This window comes from Hyperolius riggenbachi, chromosome 3, assembly GCF_040937935.1.
Source record: "Hyperolius riggenbachi isolate aHypRig1 chromosome 3, aHypRig1.pri, whole genome shotgun sequence".
Classification (NCBI taxonomy): Eukaryota; Metazoa; Chordata; class Amphibia; order Anura; family Hyperoliidae; genus Hyperolius; species Hyperolius riggenbachi.
This window is the reverse complement of record NC_090648.1, coordinates 331,248,477-331,268,795: the sequence shown is the minus strand read 5'-3', so window position 1 is coordinate 331,268,795 and position 20,319 is coordinate 331,248,477. Positions and strand designations below refer to the sequence as shown.

Sequence of the window (20,319 nt, the reverse complement as noted above, 5' to 3'; positions counted from 1 at the left end):
CAGTAGATTGAGCTACCTGCCATTGAAGGCCTAGGATCAACTTCATCCCTTTGTCGTGCTGATGGAAAGCTACGTTGGGCATGTGTTGATCACAAGGCCTTCAAAGGCAGGTAGCAAATCTAGTGAACCAGGGGGTGTGGGACATTGGCCATGAGCATCAAAGCTCTATAGTGCAAAGTAATTTAAGTGCAGTACCTAGAACACATCTTAAAATTTCTATAAAATGTCAACAATGTTGCTCACAAGGTGGATCCCACACACTGCCTGCCTCAGTAGATTGAGCTACCTGCCATTGAAGGCCTAGGATCAACTTCATCCCTTTGTCGTGCTGATGGAAAGCTACGTTGGGCATGTGTTGATCACAAGGCCTTCAAAGGCAGGTAGCAAATCTAGTGAACCAGGGGGTGTGGGACATTGGACATGAGCAGCAAATCCTACTTTTTAGGATCTTGTTCATAAAAAAACAAGGAGTAGTTTCCACCTATTTGCTGGGGAGACGTATTAAGGGGGCTGGGTTGCATACTGCCACCTAGCTGAGTATAAACGGGACGTTCATCTGCTTGAGAGGGAGGGAAGGAAGGGCCTTGCTGATAACTCTGGTATGACTGAGAGGGAGATGGACCCTGGTATGGCTGAGTGTGAGAAGGTTGCCATGCGCTAGGTGGCCTACTTGTTGCAGTTGAGAATTCAAAATGACTTTTGATACACTCAAGCAAACTACACTGGCACTGTATTAAACGATGTCGTGGCACTTGTTCCATGAAAGGCAAAAGTGACATCACCGAGTAGTACACTTGGCTGTTCTGGTGTTGCATTATCCGGTCAATCTCGTGGCGATGCTGCATGTGTAGAGATTGAATCTGCTCCTGAAACATCTGCCTTTCCTTTTGGAGTACTTGGTTGGATTCATCTAATTGATTTTTTAGCATTTCTATGTGTTGCAAATATTGTTGTGATATACCAGAACTTGGATCCTGTAGTCTTCGTGAAACCATACTTTCTTGATTGCGCATCATTCCCACCAAACTTGAAACAGCTCCAGCCATCTGAACATTAGCTGTTCTGCTCTGTCCACGAGCACTTGTAGGGCGAGCAGCTGGTCGTCTGGCTTCTGAACGAGTGGTTTCAGCATTTGCTTTGTCGGTGGCAGGTTGTGCGTCTGGCCGTGGAGTAGATGTGGAAGGGGTTGGTGACTCAGATGTCATAGAATCATCCTCTACTATGTCATCCACGTTGATGGTTGTCAAGTCTTCAAAGGAATGTTCAGGGGACGAATCCCTATTTGTCGCGGCAGGTGCTTCATTAGAATCATCCATGAGTGCATCAAAATTATCTTCAGTACTGTGGGTAGAAAATAAACAGCAATGGTTACATGTGTGAAAAGTAGAGGCGCATCGGTGTTTACAAAAAAAAAAATTGAACTACAAAGATTAAACTGTTGTGGGAGAGCATACACATAACAGCAATTTCAAGTTGCAAACGTCACTCACTCACCCTCGCGCTTGTACGAGTGGTCGTAAGAATGAAAGAAGGCGAGTGTGGCAATATGGAGTCCTTTTCGATGCCCCACTTCCACTCCTCTGTTCGTCTTTCTCCACCTTAAGTTCCTTGACAAAACTGTCCCGTATACTTCGCCATTTTGTCTTCATTTTTTCAACTGTGTAAACAACAAACAAACAATATGTTGTCATTTCATTTCAGGTTCCTTGCGACGGGACAAAGCTATGCAAGTTTACATCTAACATTCAGAGTGGGCAAAAGCACCGTCGCCAACATCGTGAACAGGACAAGCCGGGTGATCTGGAGCAAGCTCGTCGAGAAGTACATGCCGGTTCCCGACTCTAAAAAGTGGATAGAGGTTGCTGAACTGTTCTGGGATAGGTGCAACTTCCCAAACTGCCTAGGAGCCATTGACGGCAAACATGTGCGGCTACAGAAGCCAGCGAGGAGTGGGAGTCTGTATTTTAATTATAAAAAGTACTTTAGTTTGGTACTCCTTGCTGTAGCCGACGCAGACTACAAGTTTGTATACGTCGACGTTGGCTCCTACGGCGGTTCAAGTGACTCGGGGATATTCCGGCGCTCCAGGTTACATGGACTACTGAATGAGGACCGGCTGGACATCCCCGGGGACAAGCCATGGCCTGGAAGAACATCGCCCAGCTACCCCTACGTGTTTGTTGGCGACGAGGCCTTTGCCTTGTCACACCATGTCATGCGGCCGTATGGGATGAGAGGCCTCGGCCGCCAGCAACGCGTGTTCAATTACCGGTTGACAAGGGCTCGTAGGATGGTGGAGTGTACATTTGGCATCATGTCGAACAAGTGGAGGATGTTCCACTCGCCACTACAGCTGAGCCCTGCCAACGCCACAGCTGTAGTTAAAGCAGCTTGCATCCTCCACAACTTTGTTCGACAGGAGCAAGGGTACAATCTCCAGCATGCCGACATGGACTACTTGCCCCAAATTCGCCGGTATGCGACAAGGGGTAGGGTTCAGGCCCAGAGGAATCGGGATCGGTTGGCACAGTACTTCTTGTCGCCGGAGGAGTACTTCCCATACCAAGACATTATTGTGCCTCTTTGAGTGGACATTGTTGTTGCTGTACTTGTTTTTGTTTTTTTTAGTGGGTGGGTGATGGGGGGGGGGGGGGGGTTGATTACGCTGTTTTTAGTTACACATTTTATATGTAAATTTTTAATTGTTTCTTTCTTTGTTTAATAAACTTTTTCTAAACTTTTTACAGATGAGTGTTCTTATAAATGCAACATGTGTGGCACTGGGGAAGCCAGTTTAGGAGACACTTCAGGGGGGCAGAGCATTTTTGAAACACTGAGGGGGCTAGATTGAGGGGGGGGGTGGGAGGGGACGGTGGGGGGCAGAGAGTGGCAGTTTAGGAGACACTTCAGGGGGGCAGAGCATTTTTGAGACACTGAGGGGGCTAAATTGAGGGGGGGGGGAGGGGACGGTGGGGGGCAGAGAGTGGCAGTTTAGGAGACACTTCAGGGGGGCAGAGCATTTTTGAGACACTGAGGGGGGGGTAGATTGAGGGGGGGGGGAGGGGACGGTGGGGGGCAGAGAGTGGCAGTTTAGGAGACACTTCAGGGGGGCAGAGCATTTTTGAGACACTGAGGGGGGGGTAGATTGAGGGGGGGGAGGGGACGGTGGGGGGCAGAGAGTGGCAGTTTAGGAGACACTTCAGGGGGGCAGAGCATTTTTGAGACACTGAGGGGGGGTAGATTGAGGGGGGGGAGGGGACGGTGGGGGGCTAAAGAGTGGCAGTTTAGGAGACACTTCAGGGGGGCAGAGCATTTTTGAGACACTGAGGGGGGGTAGATTGAGGGGGGGGAGGGGACGGTGGGGGGCTAAAGAGTGGCAGTTTAGGAGACACTGGAGGGGGGGGGGCAGAGAGTGGCATTTAGATTACTTAAAAACATGTATTTCAAACAACACAGATATGAGGGGGCACACTTACATTCCTTGGCCTGCTTCCTGGATGGAAACTTGTCATACTCAGGAACAAATTGTTTTGTGATCTCCTCCCATACCCTCCTGGCATGCTGTAGGTCACTATAGAGGTCATTCTTCTTATCGTACAGCTCTGGCCGCTCTTGGACGGCCATAATGAAGTCCTCCACATTGATGAAGCTCCTGGGCATGATGGCTGCACTCGTGTCTCTCCCAGCTCGTAAACAGGAAGCTGTCAGAGATGACGTTGAGGGGAGGAGAAGGAAGTTCAGGCTTTCCGTTTTGTCATCCGTTTTTGGTGCTATTTTGCCTGTGGAGATGGAGATGCGTTTTCCCATTGCTTTGCGCTACCCATCCGTGTATCCGTGGTCCGTGAAAATGCAGCAGATCCGGACCTTCCGTTCAGGTTTTGAAAACGGGTCCCCGCAAACGCAGACGGATCCGTTTTTTACTTGGGTGAGGCTGGCTGCTATTTTCAACATTAGTATCCGGGACTCCGTTTTTCATCCGGTTTGAAAAACGCAGCCACGGATACGTTTCCGGACCTAGTGTGGACTAGGCCTTAGTGGCAAGGGTATTTTTTATGCTACAGAAAATGAAATAGGGCTTAGGCAGGGGGAGGCAGGTTACTCATACAGATATCTGTGCATCAAGTATTAACGATGTTATGGCCAAAACCTATACTGTAACATTTCTGTAAAGAAGAGCCATGTAAAATATAAATTATGGAAAATGCAAATGTAAACTAGTCATCTGTCAGTGTATATTGTGTATTTAGGAAAGCCATTGGGTAAACCTTGGGATCAAGAGAAAATTAGATAAAGCTGCTTTAATGCAAGGAACCTAGCAAATCCGGCTAAGCCTTCCTATAGAATTACCTCATCTTCCCTGAAAAAATAAATAAATACTGTATATGAGCAACTCTCAATGAGAAATGTTTTCCCTGAATATGTTGGGGTAAATATCAGTGATGAGCAAAAAATGCCAATATTCTTTTTGCATTAATTTTCGAGTGAAAATGCTATTGTAAAATGTCATAAATTTTGCCGTTTTCTGCACATTTGCTTACTAAAATGATTTTTTGCATTTTCATCATATTGTGAAAATACAATGGGCATGATTCACAAAGCTTTTTCACCTGTTTTCACCTTATCTATGTTACATTTTTAAGTTCCCAAAGAGCAAAAATATATTATGATTCAGGCAAGAAAAGAAATATTGAAATGAAGATAACCAAGAACAACTTTCTTTGAGTGATAATTTTGCCTGTAAATTTGTTGAAATGTTATTTTTTATCAATTAGGTGATAAATAAGTCATGTATGAGAAGTTTTGTGAATAGAGCCCAATGTATCTTCACGAATATTTTTCTTGAAATCAAAAATGTAATTTTCAATGCGAAAATTACTTTGACAAAAATTCAAAAGCAACTCTCACTATAGTTTTGGGACTTTGGAGATGGATTTGTTGATCACTCCTCCACAATCACAGATTTTGGGGATTATTATTATTATTTTTTTTTTAATCTTAAACGTACTGTATTTTTGTTTTGCAATACGGAAGAAAACCAGCGAGGAAAATAAGTGAAATCGTCCTATATTTGGGTGTATGTGGGTTAAGGCTGGTTCTAACTACAATGAGGCCCCCAGGGCAAACGTAATCAGCCCTCCCCCACACATCCACTTACCTGACATCCCCTCCTGAAAACTAATTCCCCTTCTCCAGGGCCCTCAGGCCGACTGCCCTCCACCTCTACCAGGTCTCCACTGCCCAACTTTATTTTTTGGCAGCTGCAGCATAGTAGTAACTCACGTGTCTGGCATGCTGTCACACTGCTCCACTAGTCCATGCTCTCCGTCTACCAGAGAGGCGACTTTCTATGCTGCTGCTGCCAAAAGCTTTACAGTGGCCCCAGTGAGCACAAGTGGGGGAATATGGGAGAGAAAGGGGGGGGGGGGGGCTGTGGCAATTGCCCAAGTTGCCCCTGTGGTAGTGCGGGCCCTGATGTGGATATGGCATGGTAACATTCAGTACTAAGTACTGGGTAAGTGATACCCTTCTTACTGCAACCTCAACCGCATTATTCTCCTATCCTGTTTCATAGTGGTATTTCCAGTATTTCACATTGTGTAGCTGATGTGTATAATGCTATATTATTGCTAACCACCCCCAGTTATACACTAATCAATAATGCAAGTTTAACTAATTACTGGATTTTGCTCCTCTGAAGAGAGCTAAGAAGCCTTTGGTTGTCATGTGTTTCCCTCCGACCAGACAAACATGTGAGGTCTGCTGGCTTAATTGTTTCATCTTACTTATCCAGCTCTCTGTAATTCCCTGATTCTTTACATCCTGTGCAACAGCAAAAAACCTTACTAACATGTCTGATCTCACTCACTGACACATGACATGACTTCTCCAACTAGGCCTGATCACTTCTCAGCAGTCCTTTCCCTACCTGTACTTTCAGTCCTGATGTGCTGATCAAAAACATAGGATTCATATTACTGTACAAAGTAATCCTGTCAGCCAGGCACAGCATGGGAAGCTCATGGCAGAACTTACTTGCAGCAGAAGAGCAGATGAAAGCCGTCATACTAGTAGGTAGCACCACAAAAGTGGTGATGATGGTGCACAATCAAATATGGATGAAAACACAAACGATGATCATAATCTCCTAATAACTATTACATGAAATGCTGCGAAAAATGTTGAATTACAGCCATACGTAGTCACAATCTGGAAAGCTTTTTATGAAATTTCATGGTGACTATCAATTAATAGCAAAGCATGTTAAAGGACAACCGTAGTGAAAAGAATATGGAGGCTGCCATTTTTATTTACTTTCAAACAAACCTGGTTGCCTGCGGATCTATTTGGCTGCAGTAGTGTCTGAATAATACCAGGAACAAGCATGCAGCTGATCTTGTCAGATCTGACAATAATATCTGAAACACCTGATCTGCTGCATGCTTGCTCAGGGTCTGTAGCTCAAAGTATTAAAGGCCAAGGATCAGCAGGAATGCCAGGTAACTGTTATTGCATAAAGGACACCAGAGGTGAAAATAAGATATTCCACAATTTAATATTTAAATCTACTTTTTACTGTATTGATTGTGCTCAATGACACATTCATTGAAGCATGCCAGAGCTAAAATCTATGAACTGTTTCTCTTTCCTGCTCTCAGAAGCCATTTTTATGCTAGGAAAGTGTTTTATAGTTGTAATTTCTTATCAGTAAGCGTCACACTGTAGTCTGCTCAAGTCCTGACAGACAGGAACTGCCACTTACATACCTGATGTTTAACTCAGAGAGAAAGGAAAAAAAAAGGAACACAGCATAGTTATTTGTGTGCTAGGCACTGTACTTACACTTGTCTATCTCATGTCACAGGTCACCTCGGGTATCCTTTAACCACTTGCCGACGGCTACACGCCGGTAGGCGTGGCCGCGGCGGCAGCCCCAGGACCGCCTAACGCCGATTGGCGGAAAGTCCTGGGGCTTGCATTTGCAGGAGATCGCGCGCAGGATGCGCGCGCATCTCCTGCTTGGTGGGCGGAGCGGAGCTCCGCCTTCAGTCTCCGAGCGGCGATTGCCGCTCTGGAGACTGTAACGGCGAAACCGCCGCTTAATTGTATTGTACAGCGCTGCGATCTGCAGCAGCGCTGTACTGGGGACAGCCGTGTGACACGGCTGTCCCCCTGGAGGACGAGAGAGCGATCGGCTCTCATAGACTGAAGCCTATGACAGCCGATCGCCGTTATTGGCTGCCTGGGGGGTGGGAGGGATGGAGGGAATAAAATATTTAAAAAAATACACAAATTTAATTAAAAAAAAATAACATAAATATTTATATTTAAAAAAACAAACACTGCAGGGGCGATCAGACCCCACCAATAGAGAGCTATGTTGGTGGGGACAAAAGGAGGGGGGGATCATTAGTGTGCTGTGTTGTGCGGTCCTGCAGCTTGGCCTTAAAGCTGCAGTGGCCAATTTTGAACAAAATGACCTGGTCACTAGGGGGGTTTAAGCCCAGGGTCCTCAAGAGGTTAAAGTGTACCAGAGACTACGGATATTAAAGATTTTTACTTACCAGAGGCATCCTTCAGCCCCATAAGCATGGATACGTCCCTCGTCATTCTCCTGAATGTCTACGTTAAGCGGCAATCAGCTCTGGTATTCGGCTCAGTGACGTCAGCAGTGGGCCTTCTGCGCAAGCGCAGGAGACCACGGCTGACGTCACCGAGTCAGACTGGACCCAACTGAGCCGAATACCGGGAGCGGATTGCGGCTTAACGGAGGCACCCAGGAGGACAGCGAGGGACGTATCCATGCTTATGGGGCTGGAGGAAGCCCCAGGCAAGTAAAAATCTTCTATAATAAAACTCCTGTGTCTCTACGTCCCATCCCTGCACTTCGTGTGTGTGTGTGCGTGTGTGTGTGTGTGTGTGTGTGGTGTGTGTGTGTCCCGGGATGCAGAGACTAAGGAGAGCTGAGGCTGATGGGGCCAGAAGGGGCATGCGGCGGGTGCACGATGGGCGCGCGCATGCGCAGTGACTGTGCGGCGGTCACGGGGGAGAATGAGAGGGAAGGAAGGGGATGAGAGGGAAGAAAGGGGATGAGAGGGGAGGGGAGGGAGGTGGGGTTTCAACACAGACCTAGAGCCCGTTTTGAAACGGGCTTAGGTCTACTAGTCTTATATATTTTTCTTCTCTGGGTCACTTGAAAAGGAAATATATATGGCAGCCTCAGTATCCCACTCGTTTCAGTTCTCCTTTAACGGAAATAGCAGGAACAAGTTAAAGAAAAAATGTTTTTTTCAAAAGTACCCGGTAGTCTTTGAGAAAATGGATTTTAAAAGTTCAATGGAAAAATGGTTTTTAAATGCAAAATGTCATTTTACAGAGTTTAAAAACCAGTTGCCTTTAAGGTCGCATTCACGTTGCAGAGCTGCGTTATAAAAAGTCTTATAACGCAGCTTACCGCACTGCAATGATAATCCTATCTGCCATTCACAGTGCGACGTTAAAGTCGCGTTGAAAAAAATGTTGCGTTGTGGTAACTCACTGCTTGCAGTGCATTACCTCTGAACGTAGACGCGCTGCGACTTTAAACGCCATGTCTCAGTGTGAATGCGTCCTTAATTTTCAAAATCAAGTCTCAAACTACAGGGACTTTTTTTTTCCCACTTGTTCCCACTATTCCCCTTAACATAAATAGCAATTCTGGTTATGATAGCACATATGGGGGCTTGCTATTAATCACTAAATTGGCACAAAATGACGCAAAAATTATGCAAAATTGTAAAGTTACGGTTAAAACCAAATTTCATTAGGATTTTTTCAGAAATTTTGCATTACAATTTTGAATTGTAATTGCAAATCATGTCGCGAAATTACTTTTATTGTGATAGAACACTGCCGAAAAGTTGCACTGTGCATTACACACGCGGTGCAACGATACAGTGAAGCATACAGCAGCATGAAAATATGTTTCACCACTACTGTAAATGCACGCATTACTGAGTTAATGCAAAGAATGCTACGGATTACTATTGTCAATCGCAATGCAACGCAACAGACTTTGTGTGAAAGACCTAAATACTTCAAACTGCTTCACAATGAAGCATTTCTTAAAGAGAACCTGTACTGAGTAAAAATATTTAAAATAAACACGAGGTAACTTCAAGTGAACATTACAGAGTTACCTTGCCATCAGTTCCTCTCAGAAGCTCACCATTTTCTTCTGACAATAATCCCATCCAGTTCTGACAATATTTTGTCAGATCTGAAATATATCAGTTGCTGTCAGTAAAATATCAGTTGCTGTCAGTTATAGCTGAGAGGAAAACTGATGTACCAGGTAATGTTCATGTTTCCCTATGGCTCAAGTGGGCGATGTTACAGTTTAACTGTGTGCTGACCAGAAAGCCGTTATGGGGTAATGCCTATTTTCAAAATGGAGGACGGAAAATTCCCTTGATCATAGTGAACAAATAGGACGCGGGACAGGAGAAAGACACTGAGGAGTAGACTACATGGAAGGTAAGTATGACTTGTGTATGCTTATTTTGACTTTTATTTTCAGTACAGGTTTTCTTTAAAACCACTAAAACTAGCCTTTAAAGGGGACCTGGAGTGAGAGAGCTATGGAGGCTTACTAATTGATTTAATTTACCAGTTGCCTGACTGTCCTGATCCTCTAGCCAAAAACTCTTAAAGCATGCAGGTTCAAGGTTTTTGACTAAAATCTGACAAGATTAGCTGCATACCTGTGTGTGATTCAAACACTACTGCAGCCAGTAAGATCAGCAGGGCTGCCAGGCAACTATTATTGTTTAAAAGGAAATAAACATGGCAGCCTCCATATCCATCTCTCTTCCAGTTCCCTTTAAACCTAAAAAACAATTCACTGGCAACTGACCATAGTGAATTGCCTTGTGAAATGGGGTGGCATTGCGCCACCCTATTTAATAAGGCTGGGTTCTCACAATAACAGGCCATATCTACAGTATACTGCATGAGCAAGCTGTACCAGTCCAGACAGGCACTGTGATCAGTTGCAAGGATCAATACAGATGAATGCCATTGGACAAGACAGCAAACATTTATATTGCGCTTTTCTGTTGCCGGACTCAGAGCGCCAGAGCTACAGCTACCAGGGTTGGCTCTATAGGCGGTAGCAGGCCTCCCCACTGAATAGGTGCTGGCTTACTAAACAGGCAGAGCCAAGATTCGAACCCTGGTCTCCTGTGTCAGAGGCAGATCCCTTAACCAGTACACTATCCAGCCAGGCAACATGTTCCCTAATTCTGGGTGAATTTGTCCATTGCAGAAAACCAACAGAAAAAAATGAACATGGTACACACGGATATATGTGAACCGGTACAAAAAGCAAAACACTGTTGGCTTCAATCTATCCAGTTTGAATCAGTTTGCTTTCTGTCAAAATGCAGTGCAGCTGGCCTGGTGTGAACAGTGCTAATTGTCTGAATTGTGCCACATATGTCCAGTGTACAAAATGGTGTTGGCCAGTCTGAGCACCATACACTGGTGCTATTCATTTCAATAAACAAGTTTTGCCAGCAGAGTGAGGGAACCAACAAATATTTATACTTCTTGGTATGGATGCATACACATATATAACAAATACACACCCAACCAGTGAAGTTCTATGGAGTTGACAGCACAGAATAAGAGCATCAGCTTGCTGTGCCTTGTAAACAAAACATATAAAAAATGCAGGAGCACAACTAACCCTTTAGCGTTTGCAGCAGCTGTCAGATTTCAATCAATGTGAATCAGTTCTGCAGGTAAAGTAATTTCCTAAAGGAAAGATGGCAGGCTCATGAAACACACTGCAGGTTCTGCAGCTCTGGCCAGGAAAGTTACTAAAACAATGTTAGAACTGGAATAAAAGTGAAAAAAGTTCAGTTGAGTTTAAATGAAAATACAATTCCCTTCAAAAAAATGGCACACAGACTTTTTTGTACCTTCATTATCAGCGAACAGAACGGATTCCACCTAGACCACAATATTACATATGTGGGCAGCTACTCATATAATCGCATCTTACACATGAGGCTTCATTTCCAAAACATCATAATGAGCCCTGAAATGGTCTACTTACAAAAAATAAATAAAATCTGCAAAAAACCCCAAGGCTATATTGAAGTGTGGGTTGAATGTTTCACCTGACCATTCAATATGCACATTATTACAGCTGTGTACTAACAGCACCTTCCCACCTAGCAGGGCAGGAGCATCAACTGGCAGTCACCATAGACTGTCGGAATGATTGCTATGGGTCCCTGCATGCTACTACCTTCTGTATAGCAATAGAATTATATTAAAAAAAAAAAAAATCAGAGCTATTTAAAGATCCTCAGATGAATCGTCCTCTTGGCAACCTGATATTTCTCAGACATCTAATTAAATGTATGCATTGAGACCTATAAAACTGCACACACGGCACATTCACAAGAAATCCCTATTGTGAAAATACAGTCAGACAAAACAGCAATAGGAATCCATATCCTATGAGAGCTAATAATTTCTTTTACGCTATTCCATAGTCATGTCAGAGTCCATGAATAATTCAAAAGCAAGCAAAAATAGTCTTTTTTTCCCCGTAACATTTTTAGAAATGCTTATTCAAAGCCCAAGTACTGCCAAGAGTTGAGCACGGTTGAATATATAAAATTAAAGCTATTATGGGATTTTTTGCTTCTCGGTATGAAGAAACCGTGACAATGCAGGTTGTACTAATCTCACTGTTAGGGGTCTGCTACTAACTTGTTGAAGCAGTAGATGGCTCATCGGGGTGGTAGTGCCCCCTGCAGTGCTTACACCACACACTGAAGGCTCATGTACGCATTGACATTGATCACAAACAAAATATGCTTTATTCCGCTTTCTTTTCTACACATCAAAGGATGGCAACTTCAGGAGCTGCATCTAGCTCTATTATAATAGTGTGCGATTATAATCTATGGCAGAAGATAATCAAGATAACATTGATGAACAAGACTGAGTAGTTCCTATCAAAAGCTTAGACTTTAAATCTATTGATTTACACCTATAAATGATTGCACTTTAAGTCTGCTTCTGTCAATACCAATCACTACACAGGGTCAGTGGCTGCATGTTATACTCACCAAAACAATTACACCAATAAGAAGAGCAGAAAAATAACTTAAAGCTATAGTAGACAACCAAAGATCAAGCAATTGTGAAAGCTGCGTGTCCCAAACATACCTGGAAATTGTAGTACCTGGTCCCATTTGGTGGATGTACTTTAGGAGATCCGGAAACTGTGTTCATCTCCGAGAAAATCATTTCTGATGTCACAAGCGATACAATCCACAAAATGATACAGATGCAGGCGAGGGATTTAAGGGTCCTTTATAAATCCTTTCATGCATTACGAAAGACTACTGTGCAATGCAGAAGCTGCCCTATCCCTTCCATGCACGAGCATTTAAAAGGCTCCATCCCCGGCATTTCTGAGCAGAGGGCAAGATCGGTACTCAGCCTCTGCTCTCATTTGAACCTCACAGGGCATGTAAACGCAGTGACATAAAAACACATAGGGAATCAGATGGGGAAAAGAGAGGAGCCCTACAGTATGAAGCTTGCACAGAATCTGGCAATGCTTTGGTCCTGCCCATCTGTTCTCAGTGATAATCACCTCCCTTCAACCACAGTCTAGCAAAGTGATTATGCTAAGCATCCTAGCTAGCTAACCAATAAACACACAGCATCCTATGCAGCGTGTGTGATCAGTGCAAGGCAGGGACCTCTACTGACACACAACCTGAATGAAATGACACTTCAGATTGATTGCAGGTCAGACACTGTCACTGCTAGGATCACACTAAGAGCACAGCAGATTTATTTATCACTAACCCTGTACGCTTACCAGCAGCCTACAGCATTTCCCATAATATCAATCACTTTGATACATATAAAAAGGCATGGCTGCGCTAACACAACAAACCTCACCCTAATTAAATGTACATTTACCAAGCGTGGGCATTAAGAGATGAATAGATTTTTAATCACTAGCGTAAAGTTTGTGGTACCTTGAGCACACATCTGGCCGAGCATCCACTGACAGCTGGAACTATAAATCGTGCTGGAAAATGCACGCACATTCTCATTTTATGAGCTTATTTTAGCTCCACAGGTTTGTGCCTTGCTACATTTGGTAACAAAGCTTTTCAAATGGAAAAAAAAAATCATATTTCATCAGTGCACGAACAAAAAATTACAATTGAGCTGGGGTCTGATGGAAGATACTGATTTACAGTACAAGTACCATTTACAATAGTCATTTATAAATTAGTCAGTATTTGCCCATTGTAAAATCTTACCTCTCCCCGATTTACATTCTTAAATTTGTAAGTGATTCTGGCATCTTTACCGCTGGCAAGGTGAGGTGGTATTTTTCCCTTCTCTGTGTTAAGGAGTAGAAACATCAGCTAATCTCCCAGAGTGCTCTGGTGCAAAAGGCAGCATGACATAGTCTAGGCTAAACATCACTGGGGTGGAGGGCGTGACTACGTAACAATATAGAAATGTATAGTTAGACAAAGCATCTGAAATCAGGATAGTTGAAGTAAAAATGGCTATCTTGAATAATATTGTATGTTCTTATAGGAGTCATTACAAGTCTTCTTTATAATACTGAAATTTTATTTTCATTTAGAATTCCCCCAGTATGTTCTGTATAAAAAACTAAAAAAAAAAATACTGTTACATATTTTACCATCTCAGCTACATGGCAGGGTCTTCTAGTGTCCCCGAGGTCAGTGGCGTAGCCAAGGAGCTATGGGCCCCGGTGAAAGTTTTACATGGGGCCCCCCCAAGCACTCTATACATAACAATTGATACGGCGTATAAAAACATACAAAAAAAAACAAAAAAACTACAGTGCCAGAGGTGCAAGAAGGGGTTGGGGAACAGTGCGTTAAGGATAACTACTATTCAAAGCATCTATAGAAGTGATTATTAACAGCACAGGACCAATAGAGAGCTAATACTGTGATAGAGGGTGGACCCTTCGGGGCCCCTCTGACCCAAGGGCTCCGATGCAGTTGCTACCTCTGCAACCCCTATTGCTATGCCACTGCCCGAGGTATGCCTATGAACTATTGACTTTTTTATCTCGCCCCTACACTCAGAAGCTGTTCTGTGCCAGGCAAGAGAGTTTTATGGCTGTAATTTACCAGTGATGGTTAGCTATATTCAGGGCCGGCGCTACTATAGAGGCAAAGGAGGCAGCTGCCCCAGTGGCTACAAGAGGAAAAAAAATTCAAATCGGCCTTATAGTTTTTGAGAAAATCGATTTTAAAGTTTCAAAGGAAAAAAAATACACATTTAAAAACCTGCCGACTTTAACCATCTTAGCGGTATGGACGAGCTCAGCTCGTCCATCACCGCCGATGGCTGCCGCTCAGGCCCTGCTGGGCCGATTTTGCTCAAATAAAGAGCAGCACACGCAGCCGGCACTTTGCCAGCCGCGTGTGCTGCCCGATCGCCGCCGCTCTGCGGCGATCCGCCGCGAGCAGCGGCGAAATAGGGTCCCCCCAGCCGCCTGAGCCCTGCGCAGCCGGAACAAATAGTTCCGGCCAGCGCTAAGGGCTGGATCGGAGGCGGCTGACGTCAGGACGTCGGCTGACGTCCATGACGTCACTCCGCTCGTCGCCATGGCGACAGGAGAAGCCAAACACGGAAGGCTGCTCATTGCAGCCTTCCGTGTTACTTCTGGCTGCCGGAGGCGATCGGAAGAACGCCTCCGGAGCGCCATCTAGTGGGCTTTCATGCAGCCAACTTTCAGTTGGCTGCATGAAATAGTTTTTTTTTTATTTAAAAAAAACCCTCCCGCAGCCGCCCTGGCGATCTTAATAGAACGCCAGGGTGGTTAATGGTTTATAGCAAATCCCCCTTAAATGCTAGAAACCCTAAATTTGCAGGATATATTAAAAAGATCATTAGGAATAAGAGGAAAAAACAATTTTTCAAAAAGACCTTATAGTTTTTGAGAAAATCGATTTTAAAGTTTCGAAGGAAAAAAGTATACTTTTAAATGCGGTAAATGTCACTTTTAGTAGCAAACCTAACGGTAGTGTAATTTTACATGCATCAAAACGAAAGCGCAATACATTTCCTGACGGGGTTTCCAGGGGGTCTATACGCAGCGCTTTGGCCAAGGATCGCTATACAGCCGCAATATGGCTGTATGAAGATCCCTGGCATTTTTTCCTATTTTCCCAATTTTTTTTTTTATGTTTAGAGTGTGGGAATTCTTTTTTTTAAAAAATTATGTGGGGTCCCCCCTCCTGAAACTTTTTAACCCCTTGTCCCCCATGCAGGCTGGGATAGCCAGAATGTGGAGCTCCGACCGATTGGGACTTCACACCCTGACTATCCAGCTGCAAAAAAGGTCCCCTAATGCCGATTTTTGTTCCGGGGTATATGTTGCGGGGGCCCCCCAGGTTTATTTTGCCCTGGGGCCCCATTGTTGCTTAAACCGGCCCTGGCTATATTACAACTAAGTCCTGACTTGAGAAAACTATAATTTGCATGCTTGTATGTCAAATCCTCTCAGTGAGAAATAAAATGAACACTAGTTATAAGCAGACATGGCATTGTAAATATACATACAGTATCTCATGAGTGAAGTGAGGAAAACAAAAATGTCCATAAAACCGCACCAATTACAGATAAAAAAAAAAAAATATAAGCGGTGCAGTTTTATGGGTATTCTAGGTCAGCTTATGTCAGTATTGCTGTAGCCCAAGCACTTTGTTCTGGCAGTACTGCAGACATGACCACTTTCCTGTTTATCTCATGATGTAACGTGTCAGTACAGATACCCTGGAGCAACAGATATGTAGAGTTGTCGCGAACCTCCAATTTTGGTTCGCGAACCTCAAGCTTGAACATGTAAAAAAAAGTTTGCGAACATGCGAACTTCCAAACCGCCATAGACTTCAATGGGCAAGTGAACCTTCAAAACTAACTCTAATTGTGGCCACTAAAGTAATGGAAAATATGTTTCAAGGGGTCTAACACCTGGAGGGGGGCATGGCGGAGTGGGATAAACGCCAAAAGTCCCGAGGAAAAATCTGCATTTTACGCACAGCAGGGTTTAAGGGCAGAAATCACATTGTATTGCTAAATTGGAGGCCTAAAGTGCTTCAAAACATCATATATATATATATATATATATATATATATATATATATATATATACATATATATACATATATATATATACATATATATACACATATATATACATATATATACATATATACATCTTGTATACATCAATCAGGTAGTGTAATTAGTGTACTGCTTCACACTGACAGACTAAACTCACTGTGTAACGCACCGCAAACAGCTGTTTGTGTAGTGACGGCCGTGCTGGACTGGTGCGCACCATGTCGAGAGTGCAGGCGATGGCGGTTTTCAAGCCCATATGGTCGGGCTGAGGTAGCTGAATGACAGAACAACAGTGACCGGGTGTCCAGCTGATCGAATTTGGTCTGTCCACAATGAAGCAACGACCTTATTATCTATCTTCTTGGGTCAAGTGTGCACCCCAACTCCAACACACTCATTTAGCCGGTCATTGCTTCTTTGTGATACGTAAGCCCCTTCATTGCGGCAAGGTAACGATCACGAAGGGGAATTGGCACATGTACATGCCTTTTGTTTTGTTGCTGCAGCCGCAGTGCAGCCAGAAAAATTAGGTAGGCATCTACACGCACCAGAAAAATTATTATAGCGGCCTTAAAAATTCAGGAATCCACCTGAAGTCCTGGACCCTGTTGGTGGTGGCGGAGAAGGCAGTCAAGCGGCCTGCAGGCAGAGATGCTGTGTGGGGACCGACTTAGTCTTGGGGCAGGCAGTCACACGGCATGCAGGCAGAGATGCTGTGTGTGGGGACTAACTTAGTCTTCGGGCAGGCCTGGCCGTGCTTTGCAGACCAGGCATCCATGGTCAGATGGACCCTTGACCCAACGCTGTGTGCCAGAGATTACACCACTTGCCTTTCAACATCATGGTACAGTTTGGGTATTGCCTTGTTTGAGAAATAATCGCGTGATGGTATCTTACACTGCGGTGTGTGGCTTTGCTTTTGTGTGCCGAATTTCCTCAGGTGGTCATCCCATTGCAGTTTGTGCTTTGTAATCATGTGCCTTCGTAAGGTAGTTGTCTTGGTCTTTCCACGGCTCAATTTTTGGTGGCAGAGAGTACAGATGGCATTGCTCTCATCTGAGGCAGACACACACAAAAATTTAAACACCGCTGAGCTGTCACGCAGGTGCAGTGAACAGGTATGCAGTGACTGGTATCAATACAATGTGCAGCTGTCACACACACAGGTGCAGTTAACAGTTATGCAGTGACTGGTATTATATAACACTGCGTGCTGTCACCCAGGGTGCAGTGAACAGGAACAGGTATGCACGGTCGGACTGGTATTATAAATGTGCAGCTGTCACACACAGGTGCAGTGAAAAGGTAGGCACTGAGTGTGCTGGGCCTTGCACAGTATAGCAATTAGCAAGGGGCAGCTGCAACACACAGGGCTGTATAATGCAGCGTCAGTGGCACACACACAAAAAATAAAAAACTTCACAAGAACATTCGCTCTGAACAGAGCTCTTTTTGTGGCGCTTTTCAACAACAAAAATCAGCTAGGAGCAAGCTACAAGAGCCTAACTAAGCTTTCCCTAATCTCTGCAGCAACTCTCTCCCTTCTCTTACTACTGCAGCAACATCGAATGAGATAATGGCCGACGCGGCGGGGGGGGGGGGGGGGGGTTGTGTCTCCAGGAGGGTGTGCAGCCTGATTGGCTGTCATGTGTCTGCTGACTGTGATGTAGATGGTCAATATTAGCCCAATCATGTAGAATAGGGGCGGGTCGAACTCGCCATAAAGTTCGCGTTTCGTCGCGAACCACAGATGTTCACGTGAATATGTTCATGGCCGAACCGTTCGGGACAACTCTACAGATATGTGACCGTTTCAGGGCTGTCAGACTCATGCTATGGTTTCGGCATATATTGACTTAAGTCAGGGCAGGCCTGTCAATGCTTCCCAACTTCAAAAGCTGTCAATTTTCCTTCTTCCATATAGTATGACAGTTTACCTACACAATCTATTCAAAGTATTGAAAATCTTTTGGACTACATGGAAGTAGTCAAATTGCCCAATCAAAATTGGATGGGTGTACATACCCTGATACACACTTTCAATTATGATTGACCAATTTTACCATCTCTATGTAGTATGTGGGTCAACAGATATAGAATACTCCAAACAGATTGTGTAGATAAAATCTCATACTACATTGAGGTGGTAAAATTGGTCAATGATTGGCCAATCATAATTGAAAGTGTGTACCAGACCTAACGATATCAAGATGGCTGTGTACATAGTTTTCTAATGAAAAGTGATCTTTAAGCATTACACTGGCCACACATTAGCTATTCTATTTTTGTCCAGGCTCCAAAACATTCCTAGTCCTGCAGATTCTTTCATTTCACCACCCAAACATCTGCGTAACTGTTCTCCTAACCAACAATCATGATGTTGTGCCTTACAATGGTGGGGTTTTTGGTTTTGCCTATTGATTGCCAAGTTACCAAAACATGATTGTATGCACTTGGGTGCACTTTAGTCTTGAAGACAAAAAACAAACAAACAAAGGCAAAAAACAAACAAACAGAGGGTGCATGACAGTCTGGCAAATACCAATTTTTAAATAGAATAAAAAAAGACCTTATCACTAGAGAGTTTGCCCGCGGGAAGTTTCCAGCGAATTTCCGCTGTTTGCATTCTCTGCGAACATATAGCGTGTTCAACCCACCCCTATACATCATCAAGTCTATGGCGGTTCGCCAGGTTCGTGAACATTTGCGGAAGTTCACGTTCGTTTTGTTTCTAGGTTTCATTTAGAACCCCCTTTTTCTCTTCCTGCCTAAAACAAAAATATGGGTACCTCATCAGGCATATGCCCCAGATGGCCTAAGACAACGTTATTTGCTAAAGACAGCTTAATAAGTTTAATGCAATAATTTTAGCCAGGAAGTGAGGCCTATTTATTACGCATTCATTAATTTAAAATCTTTACCTATTAGGCTAGGTTCACAATGGGCTTGCGTTCCTTGTTACAGCAGGAATGTAACAGAAGGAGAAAACGGTGCTGCATGTTTCCTGTGTGTTGCATCGCATACAATTAAGCAATGAAAGTCAATGAAAAGAAATTGCTTTTTTTTTTTGAAAAATCATGATTTTACTGCGATTTTAATGCAAGTCAATGGGAGCGGGGTTTTTTTGTTTGGTTTTTAAAGGGCGGATGGTCAGAAAAAGCGCTCAAAAAGCACTCACAGTGTATCTCAGGCCTCAGGGTGCATTCACACTATATGTACTGCGGTGCGTAAAATAATGTCATTTACATATAATAATCACACAGCAAAGCACTGCAGTGGTCTTACAGTGGGCCCATTCACATTGGCACGGAAGCATAAAAAAAGGGCGCCGGCAGCTAGTGGAAAAAAGGGCGCTGCCATTCACTCCCATAATAAATATCGTTTAATGGGCGCCGAACAGGAAAAAAGCGCGCCGGAGATTATTAACGTTTATAACTGCGCCTGTGACAAATCATGTTTACAAATATATTAAACATATCACCAGGGGGGTGGTTAGGGTTAGGCACCACCAGGGGGGTGGTTAGGGTTAGGCACCACCAGGGGGGTGGTTAGGGTTAGGCACCACCAGGGGAGATTTAGGGTTAGGCACCACCAGGGGGGGGGGGGGGGGGGGGTTAGGGTTAGGCCCCACCATGGAGTGGTTAGGGTTAGGCACCACCAGGGGGGTTCTGTGTGAGTGTAGGGTTAGGTTTAGTTGTACTAAAATGTTAGTAATATTTAGAAATGTTTTACTACAGTTATTTTTCATTGTTAAACAATATTTTCAGATTTTATTACATGAAGAAACGATAAATGAAGGTTATACACAATATTATACAATTATAATTATTATACATATATTATCGTTTTTTAACAAACGTTATTATAAGTTTCACTTTCAAAATAGGGAAGATTATCATTTTTACAATTTGCGAACTCACATTATTTAATGTTTTTTTAATTTGTAAAACATTATTGTAAACAAAATACAACATATTTTTTATAAACGTTATTGCCACTTACTGTTTACACCCCGCGCCCTTTTTTCCCCGACGCCCTTTTTGCATGTACGCCATTGGCACAGTAGATCCATAGTGTGTCGGGTACCGTTGTAATAATGTGAGTCGTGTTGTGGTCTAT

At 43.8% G+C, this 20,319-nt stretch overlaps 2 protein-coding genes across 10 annotated transcripts in view; both read right to left on the bottom strand.

The window, feature by feature from the left end:
- Positions 1–20,319, bottom strand: part of PPFIA2 (PTPRF interacting protein alpha 2) — a 409,727-nt gene that overhangs the window by 263,802 nt on the left and 125,606 nt on the right. For 2 of the 9 annotated variants that reach the window (XM_068276860.1, XM_068276861.1), the window contains exon 1: positions 12,226–12,626. The exons of 6 other annotated variants lie outside the window; for them this stretch is intronic. In XM_068276860.1, the coding sequence (XP_068132961.1) occupies positions 12,226–12,306 (81 nt within the window). In that variant the 5' untranslated portion in view covers positions 12,307–12,626. Of the gene's footprint in view, positions 1–12,225; positions 12,627–20,319 lie in introns of those variants that run through there. One more of the 9 variants, XM_068276862.1, reaches the window with a different exon arrangement.
- Positions 435–4,014, bottom strand: LOC137560763 (uncharacterized). The gene is made up of 3 exons (XM_068271912.1): positions 3,477–4,014; positions 1,495–1,657; positions 435–1,341 (listed from the first exon to the last, which is right to left on the bottom strand). Exons 1-3 carry the CDS (start codon positions 3,805–3,807, stop codon positions 435–437), a joined length of 1,401 nt encoding a protein of 466 aa, XP_068128013.1. The 5' UTR covers positions 3,808–4,014.